Source organism: Pholcus phalangioides, unplaced genomic scaffold, assembly GCF_987345545.1.
Source record: "Pholcus phalangioides strain wild (caught in Gottingen) unplaced genomic scaffold, Ppha-v1.0 ptg000015l_1, whole genome shotgun sequence".
Lineage (NCBI taxonomy): Eukaryota > Metazoa > Arthropoda > Arachnida > Araneae > Pholcidae > Pholcus > Pholcus phalangioides.
In genome coordinates, this window is record NW_028301608.1 from 57386123 (window position 1) to 57402187 (window position 16065).

The 16065-nt window shown below is 37.5% G+C and overlaps 1 protein-coding gene across 2 annotated transcripts in view; it reads left to right on the forward strand.

The window, feature by feature from the left end:
• The window catches only part of LOC149076286 (uncharacterized), a 31031-nt gene extending 19431 nt beyond the window's left edge, over positions 1–11600 (forward strand). For both annotated transcript variants that reach the window (XM_089243843.1, XM_089243844.1), the window contains 4 exons: positions 8303–8479; positions 8899–9048; positions 9810–9959; positions 11375–11600. In XM_089243843.1, the coding sequence (XP_089099969.1) occupies positions 8303–8479; positions 8899–9048; positions 9810–9959; positions 11375–11391 (494 nt within the window). In that variant the 3' untranslated portion in view covers positions 11392–11600. The remainder of the gene's footprint in view (positions 1–8302; positions 8480–8898; positions 9049–9809; positions 9960–11374) is intronic.
• Positions 11601–16065: the final 4465 nt, after the last annotated feature.

A 16065-nucleotide genomic window follows, 5' to 3' on the forward strand; every position in this document is an offset into this window, starting at 1 on the left:
TATCGCTTTCTTCAACAGTCTTCTTTTATCAGTAAACAATGATAGGTCACCTCGTCCACTTTTATACTCTCTGAATGCTCTTTTCTTTTCAAGATAAAGGTTCCGCACGCTATCCGTGAACCATAGAGGGTGTGATGTACAAACACGCTTTTTTCGAACAAAGGGTATGACGTCGTGCAAAACAGAGGACAGCTTCGTACTAAATTCTTCCCATTGACTTACCACCCCTACTGATTCCAACCGGTCTTTGAAAACTTCCGCTAACCTTCTTCGCAAAACATCAAAGTTAGTTCTCCGAAAACAAGGAACCAGTCTAATATGGGATACGGTACTCTCTCACAGTCAGACAGGTCACACAGCGCAACGGATGAGCGATGTGGACTGGACTGCCAACTGGACACGAGGCAGTTGGAATTCCTGAAGCAATTGGTACCACTCTTGCAGCAACGCAGTTTTCAACTCCGTGGTGGTTCTCGGGGGGCGATGGCGAGATGCAATCTCCCTTCCAGCGTCCAGACATGTTCTATACGGTTTAGGTCAGGGAGATCTGGCTGGACAATAGGGTGGAACGAAAAAGGGTGTTTTTTTCACTTTTTTGGAAATTGATGTTGATTTAGAGTATTCAAAAGATGCCTTTCAAGGTCTTAAGACGTTATACCAAAATCTAGGAAAATATTTCAATATCTTGAGGTTCCTCACGGAGCCTAAAAGTCGAGCAAAAACACTTTTCTAAGTGCATTATAAAAATCTTTTTAAACATTATATAGTTACGTACATTATAAACATTATTTATGTAAAGGGTTTATATAAGTAAACCATTTTTGTGGGGGTGGGGACAAAACTATAACCATATTCCAAATTATAAAAAAAAAAACCGTAATTTGACGATATAGGTGTCAGGAGAATGCCTCTATTGCTTCTTCTGTTATCACACTATTATTAGATCTCACTTTTTTGCAAAATAGTCCGCTTTTTTTTCAAACGATGGAAGAGTACTCCTTGATTTTATTTCAGCTTGAATGAAGTCTTCACAACTCTCGGTTGTTGATTCAGCAAGAGATGTTTCAGTTACGAGTCGTACGTACCGTTCAACTGCTTGTGTGAGACACGGAAAATTCGGTATAGATGGAAAAGTAGGTTCAGATCATTTTTTGTGGGTCCAGTTCCTGATTTTTTATAATAGGTAGTTCAATCACTCGCACTTGATCCCATGCAATTAGTTCCGAATAGTGCTTAGCAGAAAAGTTTATTTTCGGAACATGGAATGTATAGATTTCTGCTTCTGATAATCCTTCATTTCTAATTTTCAGAATTCTCTTGATTCCCAGTTCTTTGCCTGTATTATTTCCACAAGATATCTCTGATCTGCACTTAAATCACTGTTGTCACTGTCCATTATCGGAAGGTTATTAGAGATTGGTTTAAATTTCACAATATAGGTAATCTTTCACAATTTTCCAAACTTTTTGCGATATCATCTTGAAGCCCGTGTGGACTGATAGAACATCCGTCTAAATGCTTCACAAGATGCCTTAGAGGCAACTCATTGAAGTGAAAAAGATAAATAAGCCATTGCAAGGGATGGCCTATTTCTTTCTCTATTAATTTGGTAACACCATTTTTATAACCAGTATTGGTAACAGTCCCATCGTATCCGATCGCCATCAATTCTTTCGTATCAAAATCTTACTTCAAAAAGTATAGGATTGATGATTTTAGTATATCCCTTGCTCTACTGCTTCATAGAGTTGTGTTACCGAGATAAATTAACCCGGTTTCTTGCAATATAGTTATGTGTTCTTCACATATGGTTCTTCTATGGAAACAATCACCTTTGACATTAGCTAAGATTTTGTCTTTTCGACCATCAAAATATATTATACAAATACAAATACAAATACAACGCAACAACAGGCAAAATGCCCAACGAGGTGGCTGATAAAAAGATGCCCATAAAAATATGGTTGTCATATGTTTCAAAAATACAGCAACCCAATTAAAAATGCAATTAACACAAATTACAAACAATATATACACATGATAAAATATTATACAATGCCCATAAAGAATACTTATGGTTGTCTTATTCTAAGAATGGATAGCTTCTCGATTTACCCCAACATGTTTATCGTATTTCTTTTTAAACGTGTCAATTGTGTTACAATTTACTACCTCCGGGGGTAAGCTATTCCATTTATTAACAACCCTATTGGAGAAAAATTCCCTGCGACACCATAACCTTGCATTGTCCCTCACCAATCGATACTGGTGTCCCCTTGTAAAAGCAGTCGATTGGCGGTGTACTAAAAGTTCATGGTCCATCCTATCCATCCCATTGAAAATTTTGAACACTTCGATCATATCTCCTCGACACCTGCGTTCATCCAATGTAAACATATTCAAAAAATGAAGTCTTTCTTCATAACTCAAGCCCTGTGTGCCAATAAGGACACGCGTAGCTCTTCTCTGCACCCCTTCAACCAAGTCTATGTCCCTCTGTAGGTATGGTCTCCAAAACCTTACAGCATACTCCAGTCCAGGACGAACTAAGCCTCGAAAAAGCGGAAGAATGACTTTAGGAGAACGCGAAGAGACCTTTTTGAAAATGAGACCAAGCATTCTATTCGATTTTTTGACAACCGCTGAACAATGTTCAGAAAACTTAAGTCGCTCGTCAATGAGAATTCCCAAATCGGTGACTCTAGTTGCATCCGGGATAGTGACACCATTCAACTCGTAAGAGAACCGTGGGTTGTTCGAACCAAAATGAGCGACCATGCACTTATCTACGCTAAACGTCATGCTCCATTCATTTGCCCATGCTGCAATCTTGTTTAAGTTGGTCTGGAGCAACTCCCTATCGCTTTCATTTCCGATTACCCCCATTAGCTTCACATCATCTGCGAATTTGCTAGTAATTCCATCGATACCCTGATCGAGTTTGTCGATAAAAAGTGAAAAAAGTATGGGGCCAAGGACACTTCCCTGAGGAACTCCACTTGTGACGTCTGTCCAACCAGAGAATTCCCCGTTCACCATAACTCGTTGCGACCTATCTCTTAACCACGATTCTATCCAATTCAGCAAGTTGCCCCCTATTCCAATCTCGTGTAAACGCTTCAAGAGTTTGCCATGTTGGACCCGATCGAATGCCTTCTGGAAATCAAGGTAAACAACGTCGACATTTTTGCTCTTACCCAAAGCCTTAGTCACGTAATCATAGAAGCAAAGGAGGTTAGTTACACATGACTTCCCCTTCCTGAACCCATGCTGATTATCCGACAATACATTATTCTCGTCTATCCACTTCACAAACTGCCTTTTGATGATAATTTCCAAAATTTTCGAGAGGGAGCTCGTCAAACTCACTGGACGATAATTAGACACCACTTCTCTACTACCCTTCTTAAATATCGGAACAACGTTAGCCAGTTTCCAATCTCTCGGGACGATACCCTCAGCAACACTACTCCTGTATATCTGTGCGACTGGCCCCAACAATTCATTAGCACCTTCCCTGAGAACCCTGGGATAGATATCATCTGGTCCTGGTGCTTTGCTTGCACATACATTTCTTAGAAGATTTAGGACCTCCACGTCTTCAACTTGAATATCGTTGAGCGTTTTATTACCCCATGCAACACCCGTATATCGAATATCATTATCTCCATTAAAAACCGACGCGAAAAAGTCATTGAAAGCACTACACATGCCTACATTGCTCTCTACTTTTGAGCCTCCTATCGAGAGGGGGCCAACTGTCCCCTTACATCCATTATTGACGTATCGAAAAAATGATTTTGGGTCAGAGCCAATGTTATCTGCCAACCTAGATTCAACTTGCTTTTTACTATCCCTTATCGCTTTCTTCAACAGTCTTCTTTTATCAGTAAACAATGATAGGTCACCTCGTCCACTTTTATACTCTCTGAATGCTCTTTTCTTTTCAAGATAAAGGTTCCGCACGCTATCCGTGAACCATAGAGGGTGTGATGTACAAACACGCTTTTTTCGAACAAAGGGTATGACGTCGTGCAAAACAGAGGACAGCTTCGTACTAAATTCTTCCCATTGACTTACCACCCCTACTGATTCCAACCGGTCTTTGAAAACTTCCGCTAACCTTCTTCGCAAAACATCAAAGTTAGTTCTCCGAAAACAAGGAACCAGTCTTTTGTTATCAACCTTACCCGAGGAAAAGTTACAGTGAAATCTGACGATACGATGATCACTGGAAGAAAACTCTTCCCCCACCGAAACATGTTCAACTAGATCCTCAGAACTAGTAAGAACTAAATCCAAAATAGCAGTACCCCTAGTTGCTTCTGATACATGCTGATACAAAAAATTTTCGAGCACCAACTTAAGAAAGTCTCTTTCATACTGATTTCCAGATGAAAGGTTCTCCCAATCAATACCCGGGTAATTGAAATCCCCTAGTATGAGAACCCTCTTTCGCTTACACATGTAGGAAATTTCATCATGCATTTTGGCGATATAGTTTTGATCCCTATTCGGTGGATTGTAACAAACCCCAACAATAAGCTTATGACGTCTTTTGTTCTCAAGTTCAACCCACATGGTTTCAATATCACTTCTCTGCACGTTACACTCTCTAGCCTTCAAACATGATTTCACGTATATCAACACTCCACCCCCTTTCCTATCAGATCTATTTCTCAAAAAAGTATCGTATCCGGAGATGTGTAAGAAAGATTCATCCCCATCGTTTGCCCAAGATTCTGTAATGGCTATAAGATCCAAGTCCTCCAAAACTATCATAGTTTCTAAAAAATCTTTCTTATTACCCAAGCTCCTGGCATTTATTAACACACATTTTAATTTGCCCGGTGGTTTGTTGTCAATCGAGAATCCATCCAAGTCAGAGGTGGGTAATTCCCCGTCAGTACTGTTGTGATTATCATTAACTAACCCGCATTCCCGACTACGTGGTCTGGGAGTAAAAAACCTGACCTAAGACTATCGTAAACCTCCCAGACCCCTCTCTTATTTAGATGGATCCCATCCGAACGAAGCCACCTATCGGTAAATGCGGGAAGCTCCAAGAACGTGACCCCAAGTGAGGAGCAAATGTCCTTCAGGCCTATATTGAATTGGTGGATCCTACTCCTATATCCCCTACTACCCCTTGGCAGCACTGGAATCACTGCCACATCTGAACCCCCCTCCCTAGCGGATAATAGTAAATCCCGGTATTCTGACAGAGACTCACTAATATTCGCTCCTACCTGATTTGTTCCCACCCACAGAATCACCCGCAAGGGCAACTTTCGGCGATGAAAAACGTCTCGAACGTTGCCAATCTTCCCCCCAGGAAGACAACAGCGCTCGAAACCCCGAAAATCCCTACACACTCGGTTCCCAAGTTCCCTAACCATAGAATCGCCGATGATTAAACCCCTATCACTATCCCCCTCTACCTCATCCACGACCACCCATTCGCCCTCTAAAATGTCGTTGTTCGTGGAGATTGCTTCTTCATCAACAGGTGGCTCGACGACCAGAGGGTCCGTTATAACGGGCCCTCTAGCACCCTAACTTTTTCCCGTAAAGCTTCGACCTCGAGTTCCAGCCTATTTCTATCCAAGCACCCTTTACAATTGAAACTATCAGCTACTATACCCCTAGACCAGGGAAACCTCCCTGGCGAGCTCTACACAACACTAGTCGAGGTCGAGGCATACTAACACTATTGCTAAAGCTAGATAATAATAATAATACTTAACAATACGAAAATGAGAAACGTTAACTGGAAATTAAAATAATGTAAAATACATTACTATGCAAAATATACGTAAGAGACTATACGAAAAAATTACGTAAAGTAGAATGCTCAGCACTAAATCACGAAGAATAAAATAAATATGTATATAAAGAATACAACACCCTCTAAAAAAAGTATTAAGCTACGAAGTACAATTTATACTTATTAGAATTAGCTAACTATCTCAAAACACTAACACTACAACAATAGGCCCAAATGGAAGGAAAACAACGTTATTGAGAGTACCCGGGAAAAAGTATACACTGTTTGCTAACACTAACGTCCCAAAAACCTACGAACTTATATCAAAGAAGCGAGCGAACCTGGCGAAAAAACAACGAAAATGAAATGCGAACGAGAAAAATAAATATAAGTCGATCGAAAATACACAACGAAAATTTAAAAAAAAAATGAGAGCAATATAAAAAAAAAAAAAAACCACTTATCTCACAATCCAACGTGCGCTAAAAAAAAAAAAAGAAAATCACCGCAGAATATGACCCAACAATAAACAACACGCTAAGTAAAACTCACGAGAACGAAGAAAAACACAAATAAAGACACAAAATGGCGCACTGGCGTGTCGGTGAGCGGAGCGCGATAATAGCACGTCCGTTCCCAACGACGGCGAAGACACGAATGGGGAATATTCCTCGCACATTTGTTCTAGGAATTTTATCTTGCAAAATAACTCTCTGTGATGCTCTTTCACGCTTTATTTTCATCCAGTCTATTGTCATATTTAGGTTCTCTTTCGTCAATAACCCAACATCTTCCAGCACAGCATTCGCAATAATTGCAGCTGATCGATCAGACACACCAGTTCCATCTCAAGCAAGAGCAACATTTGATAATTCAGTTCTCACCTGTGAGGATGATGGCAGAACTTGAAAAGCAAATGAAGTACTTGCGTCGGCACTGATTGATGGACGAGCTTCAGGTACTGGTAGATGGAAATGCTAACTTCAACGGCAAACTGTGTTTTGTCTCATATAGATCACTTTCCTCAGAATCGTTGGATATAGATGAGTTTTCAGTGGTTGATGAACTAGTTTCCGCCGTTTCTTCTCAAGATGACTTCAAATATGGGATACCATTTCCATTTTCCTTTGTTCATTGTTCTTCAATTTTTCCGTTGTTAGAACATTACTCGACCAATTGCCATCTTGTGTGTACTTCTTTGATCTTGCAAGAAATCTAGCTCTAAATTTGGGACCTTTCTCAACTTGTTACACTTAGTCTTCAAAATCACATTTGCATGCTGCAATGTCAATATTTCAAGTTTAACTTGAAAGTTTGAGAATCTTTCCTTGCTTTCACATTTTTCTGAAGATTCTTGTATTTACAGTAAAAGTCTTTGAAAATTTTGCGTATCCATTGGTGACAAACCGTAGGAATTGAAGCAGTTTTCCAAATATTTGCAATGTTTGGCATGATAATTTCAAGAATATCTGCAATAGCTGGATCTTTTCTCGATTGTTGTGCCTTCATATTGCGTTGAGTCAGCAAATAACTAAGCTTAACATCGCCATAAGTGGGCGAGACCCGAGAATCAAACTCTTTAGGATTTCCTAAAATGTCACAACAATAAAAGCTTCTGGTCGTCATTTTGACTGCTATACACCCTCTCAGTGAAGGGGTAAGAGATTGCAAAGGAATACTGAAAACGAGGGAAAAACATAGAGGTCACTCAATGAATCGTGTGTTCAGGGGAATACGAAAGCCTCCTCTGCGGTGTCATGTTACAGAATTCCAGACGTGCGTAAAACTTTAGGTGCGATGAGGAACCTCAAGAAGTTTGAATTTTGGGGAAAAAAATTAGGAATGGTATTTCTTCACATAAAGGCATATTTTAAATTCTATTACAATGGAAATTTCGAAATTTTTTTTTCGTTCCACCCTACTGGACAATCCGTACGCCGAATATTCTCACTTTCAAGACAATCGTAAACCAGTTGAGCCCGATGTGGACCAGCGTTATCGTCCATGAACAGGAACGGAGTGCCAACTGCAACCCTAAAAGATCGAACACAGGGTTCTAACATCTCTTTATACCTCCTAGCAGTCAGGCCGTCAGGAGTGTAGGTCGATTGCGCCGAAGATAAACCATTTATGATAAGAAATAGGTCGTTTGCGCTCACCCCGATTCCCAAACGACCCGATTTCCAGACTCGGCGCAATCGACCTGTTGGGGGAATATATTGGAAGTCGAAACACTCCCATTTTCGGCGCAATCGACCGAGCCACGTCAGGGACCCTCTGCCAAACACATGAAGGGGTGTGCGGCCGTTTGACATGATGCCTCAAATATACACAATGTGCAAGTTCTCTTAATTTCACACACGAGTGTAGAAAGAAATAAAAATTACAGCTGATCATGAGTTTGTGGTTTTTTTTCAAGCGCACTTTTTTGTAATGCACTTGTAAGTGCATCCGAAACATTTCAATCTACACAGAAATGTATAAAAAATTCTGAATAAAGCCAACTCATACTCGAACTCATGTTTTTCTTCTCAGATACTCCTGATCAGAAAACTTATGAAATACCGGCTCCGAAGTCTCTCGAGAGTTGCCGAGAAAATCCAATCAAATGTGCAGAATATTGCATCACTGAAGGATATGTTTCAGCTAAATGTAGAAACCATGAGTGTATATGTCTATCGAATGTATCACGTGCGAATTCTATACCAAACAGTGAGTATGTTTCAAGTATCAGTTCTGAGTTTTCGTTATTAATAAATATTTGTTTTTGTTTTCTCATGACGAACTTTGTGAAATTAAACACCGTGTGAATAATTGTTCACTTATGGAATTAAACTTAAAGAGACGAATTTAATTTGTTTTTAAGAAGATTGGTGCAGGAAAATTTTCCAATAACATTTGAGGAAAAAAATCTAGCGCCTAAAATGAATAGAAAATCTGTAAATGTTCTTTAAAGGAAGGAGATTTTTCCCACATGAAAGCATGGAAGCCAATATTGTGCACCAATCCACTTAAATACATATATATGCATATATGAAATTGTCTACGTGAAAGTATTTGTAGTATTTCTTATTGCCAATTAACACTCAGCATTCGAGTATGTATGATATCTGAATCATCGAATTTTCCAGTCCTTATGCAGGCTTTAACTACCCGAAGTCCTGACAACAACCCGTTCTGCGAAGACTATTGCAAAGAATTTGGATTCATTTTTGTGGATGTCATCGATGGTAAATGCAGCTGCGTGAAAACAGTGATGAACAACAATGCTACTTCAACAAGTTTGTGCAAATATTAACTATAAAATAATGAGAACATCCCATAAAATAATAACTTATTACAATAAAATCGATATATACATGAAATTAATTTTTTGTGTGTGTGTGTTATCTATACAAATCTACAATTTTAGATCTATCACCGCCAAATTTTTTCATTTTGTATATATACCAAATGGCACCTGACTTGAACTATAGGATACTTTGAACGTTTGTCAGATCTGTTGAAATGCCCGAAATGGGCGAGCAACTGTCTGGCAACAATGGTTTTTGGGCTTCAGCAATCACTTTCGGAATGCTTACTTTTGTTACCGTGTTTCCCTATCAATGCGTTTCGGACATGTATATGCCTTTACAGTGGCTTGCCACTCCTTTAATGATGTCAGTACTATGTATACTAGTTTATATGCCTTTATAATGCTTTGTCACTTTTTCAATCTTCTCAGTAACTGAAGAAAACATGGGCAGCGTCGGGGTATTATAGCTAGTACCTTATAAAAATAAATTATAATAATTTCCTGCGCTAATGATGCGGAAATTATAATAATTTAGTACCTGATAAGGAGATTTAATAATAATTATTTTTTTGCATTTCATAATGCGTTATATAAAACTCAACTATTTGAAATATGATGCACATAATATTTTCGGATTATACACAAAAGTTTGGGTGAGTATCTTGAACTTGCATTTTAAACTATTTGTTACAGTGTTTGCTAGATACAGTTTGATAGACATTTTTCTTTGTTTCCGAAACTTTGAAGGAGTAACACAAACCATGACGACAGACAGCTCGAATGGATGTCCAGAGAAATTATTTTCCTGCAAAAAATATTGTGATGAATATGGTTACACTTCAGCAGAATGCAATGGAAATCAATGCATCTGCTTGAATCCTTCTACTGAAGCTACAAGTAAGTAGAGTTGTGTAAAGTACTCGAGAGACAATGTCCCACCCTCCCTGTAAATCCGATAAAGAAGTTGATGGAAATTTCAAACCACGTAACATAAATGAGTTCCATAATGGACACCATGGAACCAACATTTTTGTTCGTTAATGGAAAGTGTCCGTTTATATAGAGGGTGTCCTGTAAGTGCGGATGCTGCCTTTATCTCATCGTAGAGGTATAGTTTCAGTTTAGAAAAAAATCTGCGTGAGAATCTCGTGTGATAGAAGTGAAACTTCTAGGTTGGTCATAACTAGATCCATGAATTTTCGAGAGAATCTGTAATTATTATAAACATGTCAAATATAAATTATGTCAAATGAAGTTTAAAAATACGTCAAAATCAGCTTGGATGCATGGTGGAATAACCCATTTTCTTGAAATGTGTTAAAAAGAAGGAAAAAGTTGGAATTTCTTGCTGCAAACTATTTGCCCTCGCGCATCGTCTGCAGCTGTTATCTCTTAAATGTTGAGACATTGCCCGACACAAACAGTCCAAACCAACCCCCTCCCCCTACCCAACTTTATTTTCTTACACCGCCGAACCTCTATTGACATCTGCTTCTCGGCCCTTCATCACACAATGAGTTACAGGGGGAAAAAAAGTGTTTCAGTTTTTGTGATGAATTTCCTTTCCCCTCACAGAAATCCACTGTTATGTCGCTACATAGGTTTCAATTTAAAAATGCTCAAAAGGCATTCAAAAATTTTCCTGTAACAGTTTTGAGAGTGAAAATACAGTGTGTAACGAAATGTAACTTCTACATTTTTATACGTCCTCCCCTTCATCCTCTAACTTCCAATTAAAAAGTTGTTGCTCTGTGTGCCGTGAGGCCAACAAAAAAATGCCAAGTTCAGTATTCGTTGAAATATTCGAATTCAAAAATGGGAGAAAAGAAAGTTGGGAAAGGACAGCATAAATGAGAGAAATAAGGGTTATCCGTTAGATTTTGCTGTTCGTTTACAGATTTTCTCCTGTTTTTTGAATTCAAATAACTTATTGAAAGGACAGGGGGGACCGTATGAAATGTAGATTTTTTTATTTAGTTGCACACTGTATTTTCACACTCAAAACTGCACAGACTAATTTTTAAACGACTTTTGAGCATTTTTTAACTGAAACTTTACCTTTACGACGGTTGATGAGGTAAAAGCCGCATTAGCCTTACAGGACATTCCCCATACCGAACATTCAGGCCTTGTTCCCACAGCCTTCAGAAATTTTTGCTAACTAGGAGTGCCCGTTATGGAGGTTGCACTGTATAATAATAAATATATAACACGTAAATTGATCTTTGTGCATGACTTGTATCTATTACAGTACTACCGTGGTATGGACATTAGCCCAAATAACCGATATTCTACGTTTCGTATCATTTCAGTAAAAGAATCTGCTTAGTATATTGAGAATCGAATTTATGGCATCATCCAAAGAATACTTGATTTATTAGAACGAAAGACTGCTTGAATGATCTAGAATGGTTGAATTATTGGAAGTAATTTTCCAGAACATTTTCTTTTGTTATACCCGAAAACACACTGAATGCTTAATTGTCTAGAAAAAAATATATGTATCTCTTTGAAACAATAAACATTTTTATAACCTGTATTAAGTTATTTAAATTCAGGTTTTATTCCTAATTCATTATTTTGATTAAAATATGTTTTTGGTCGTCCGAAGTATTCCTTCAATAGAAAAGTCAAAATGAAAATCATTTCTCTGTATTTCCAGGTAACGCGTAGATTTAAAAAGTATTGTTTTATAAACATAATTTTCATATATTTCCGATGAATTATTTCTATCAAAATATCAATACAATGGATTGAAACCAACCTAACTACTTTAATATTTGTTTTCTTCAGTGATTATTGTGAATTAGTTTTTGTTTCAGAAAACAATGTCTTCACGAAATTGATTGTCCTATAAAATTCAAATACGAGTACATGGATTTGCATTTCAAGTAATCGGAATTAGTTCGGAAAATTCATAGTGATTTTCTGATGAAATTTTGTTTGGGGGAAATACAAAAAATAGCCATGAATGAAGTTGAATTTTCAACTAGGAAGCTGCTATAGTGAAGCTTCCCATAGTAACAAGATCGTCATCATAAAAACATCAGTTGTTTGACTAGAGTCATTGAAAGTCTCATTGTTCTAAATTCAAAATTTAAAAGCAATGTTAATGTTAATACGATTACAATTCCTCAGAAAATTAATAGAGAATGACTGAAGAACTGCATATACTTCATGGTTTTTTTCATGAATTTATTACCGTCCGAAAGCTTTTTCTAACGCTCTGACTTTTTTAAGTAATTACATATATTTTATAAGATTTTCTTGTAAGATCAAGTTTTTAGCGTGGTGCTGTTTCGGCTCCGGCATGCTTTGTAGCACCCTAAGGGCTGTATTCACCAACATAGTTTAAACTGTAGTCACAATTTTTGGATAAGAGTTCAACATAGATTGGCTAAAAACCGGAATTTAACCAATGCATGTGGATCTCTTATCAAAAAATTGTGACTATAGTTTAAACCATGTCGGTGAATACCGCCCTAAGAAACGTTAAAAACACAAAGCCGGACGGAGTGTTTAATGTATCGTGGGAGTTTTATTTATGGAACATTTGCATATTTAAACTTATTATCAATTTTTTTTTCTTGTCTGTGATCGATATTATATGTAAATACAAATACAAATACAATGCCACAACAGGCAAAATGCCCAACGAGGTGGCTGAGAAAAAGATGCCCATAAAAATATGGATGTCATATATTTCAAAAATACAGCAACCCAATTAAAAATACAATTAACAAAAATTATAAACAATATATACACATGATAAAATATTATACAATGCCCAAAAAGAATACTTATGGTTGTCTTGTTCTAAGTATGGATAGTTTCTCGATTTACCCCAACACGTTTATCGTATTTCTTTTCAAACGTGTCAATTGTGTTACAATTTACTACCTCCGGGGATAAGCTATTCCATTTATTAACAACCCTATTAGAGAAAAATTCCCTGCGACACCATAACCTTGCATTGTCCCTCACCAATCGATACTGGTGTCCCCTTGTAAAAGCAGTCGATTGGCGGTGTACTAAAAGTTCATGGTCCATCCTATCCATCCCATTGGAAATTTTGAACACTTCGATCATATATCCTCGACACCTGCGTTCATCCAATGTAAACATATCCAGGACGAACTAAGCCTCGAAAAAGCGGAAGGAATGACTTTAGGAGAACGCGAGGAGACTTTTTCGAAAATGAGACCAAGCATTCTATTCGATTTTTTGACCACCGCTGAACAATGTTCAGAAAACCTAAGCTGCTCGTCAATGAGAATTCCCAAATCGGTGAACCTAGTTGCATCCGGGATAGTGACACCATTCAACTCGTAAGAGAACCGTGGGTTGTTCGAACCAAAATGAGCGACCATGCACTTATCAACGCTAAACGTCATGCTCCATTCATTTGCCCATGCTGCAATCCTGTTTAGATTGGTCTGGAGCAACTCCCTACCGCTTTCATTCCCGATTACCCCCATCATCTGCGAATTTGCTAGTAATCCCATCGATACCCTGATCGAGTTTATCGATAAAAAGTGAAAAAAGTATGGGACCAAGGACACTTCCTTGAAGAACTCCACTTGTGGCGTCTGTCCAACCAGAGAATTCCCCGTTCACCATAACTCGTTGCGACCTATCTCTTAACCACGATTCTATCCAATTCAGCAAGTGGCCTCCAATTCCAATCTCGTGTAAACGCTTCAAGAGTTTACCATGTTGGACCCGATCGATCTGGAAATCAAGGTAAACAACATCTACATTTTTGCTCTTACCCAAAGCCTTGGTCACGTGATCATAGAAGCAAAGGATGTTAGTTACACATGACTTCCCCTTCCTGAACCCATGCTGATTATCCGACAATACATTATTCGCGTCTATCCACTTCACAAACTGCCTTTTGATGATAATTTCCAAAATTTTCGAGAGGGAGCTCGTCAAACTCACTGGACGATTAATTTATTTAATTGGGCACAGCTTTTCTACTACCCTTCTTAAATATCGGAACAACATTAGCAAGTTTCCAATCCCTTGGGACGATACCCTCAGCAACACTACTCCTGTATATCTGTGCGACTGGACCCAACAATTCATTAGCACATTCCCTTAGGACCCTGGGATAGATATCATCTGGTCCTGGTGCTTGCACATACATTTCTTAGAAGATTTAGGACCTCCATGTCTTCTACTTGAATATCGTTGAGGGTTTTATTACCCCGTGCAACACCCGTATATCGAATATCATTATCTCCATTAAAAACCAACGCGAAAACAATGTTTCAAAAATAGATCATAATCAAATGATTTAATTTTTGTAGAAAACAATTATAGAATCAAACTTCAGTCCGAATACTACGTACATATCGCTTAACTTTTAAAATTTTGATTTGATTATCAGTAATATGATTGAACTTAAATAATATGAAAGAAAGTTCTCAGTGCACTAATTCTACCTCGTTTCAACCACTATTCACGTGGTTTTTTTTTTCAATTAGCGAAACCAGATTGAGTCAAGTTTAACAAAATAATCTTAATATGTGCGGGCAATTTTTAAAATATTTAAAAATGGTAGTTATGGGTTGGAAGTCAAATTCTCAAAATAAATATAATTTTTTTCTTCGAGAATTATCAAGAATAATGCATTTTTTCAAACGTGCATTTGGATTCCGTTAAAAAAAAATAAAAAAAACATACAATAAATCCTTTCTCAATGGGCCATCCGCCTTCCTTAAAAGAGGTGACCCTTCAGAGATAGGTATCACACTGTGTTTAGTGAATCGATAATAATAAAAAATTAAGTCAGCAATCGATGTATTCCACCAAATGAAGTTAGAGGTCAGAAAAAAAAGATTTCTAACTTTCATGAGTCGATGTGCGCGTAATCCAAGTGCGTAGGTATTGTTTTATTGAGTTTAGTTTGTAGTTCGTTATAGGATCAAATATTAAAAAAAAGAAAACCTCGTAAACAATATATCAGAGTTGCTTTATACCTTTGTTTCCCCATCTGCGGATAATCCTACAGAATTAAGTCTTTGTTTTACCATTCTACAATCAAGAATCCATAAGTAAATATACTCATATTTCATGCAGCATGATCTGATTGCAGAAATGATCTGTCTGAAATTGTCTGTTTGGGACAATATTTGCACAAATTACTTTGCTTGTGCAATCTTTAAATAATGCACAATTGGTTTTAATATGAATGCTCTTTTGTGAGTAATATTTTTTCCTGTCCAAAACCTTTTATTTTCCGTTGTCAACCAGTTGAATATCTGGTATACCATGATCGACTATGTTGATTGACATCATGAACATAGTCATCAGTGAATCATGTATTAGCATGGCAGTTTGAACAAAACAACCTCTCATTTTCCTAAGTGTTTAGGAAAAAGGTTTCACGACTCTTTTCTGAATCGAAATTTTTATGTATTGTGTTTTGCACCAGCGAGAATGTTACACAGGCTGTCCCAAAAGTTTTGCTCCGTGGATCGGGGATATATCTGCAACACCGTATACTTTGAAAATATACGTCTAATTACAAATTATTTTCGAATGATGTACGGTTACTTAAAACGCCAAAAACTTTCTGAGGGGTCGTATAGCTAAAAATAAATACAAAAATTATAACCCTTTATGTATACCCCCACCCCGTGTGGTAAAACCTCCTGAAAAACGAAATATAATTCTTGATCTGAGAAGTCATTCGCAAACAAATTAAATTTCAAATGAAAATAATTAAAATTAAAAATGTCATTTTAATTTCAAATTTATTAATTTAAAATTTCATATTCGTAGCCGTATTGAAGATGGAAATTTACCATGTTATGGTGACTTATTGCTGTACTGGGATTTTTCGATGGCTTGAAAATCCCTAAAAAGATACTGCTCATCACTCTTGGACAAAATTATTTTGAAAAGCAATTACTTCACCTTTTCAAGGCCAATATGTGGAATGGAAGGAGAAAATAACGCGCACACACACACACACACACACACACACATAATA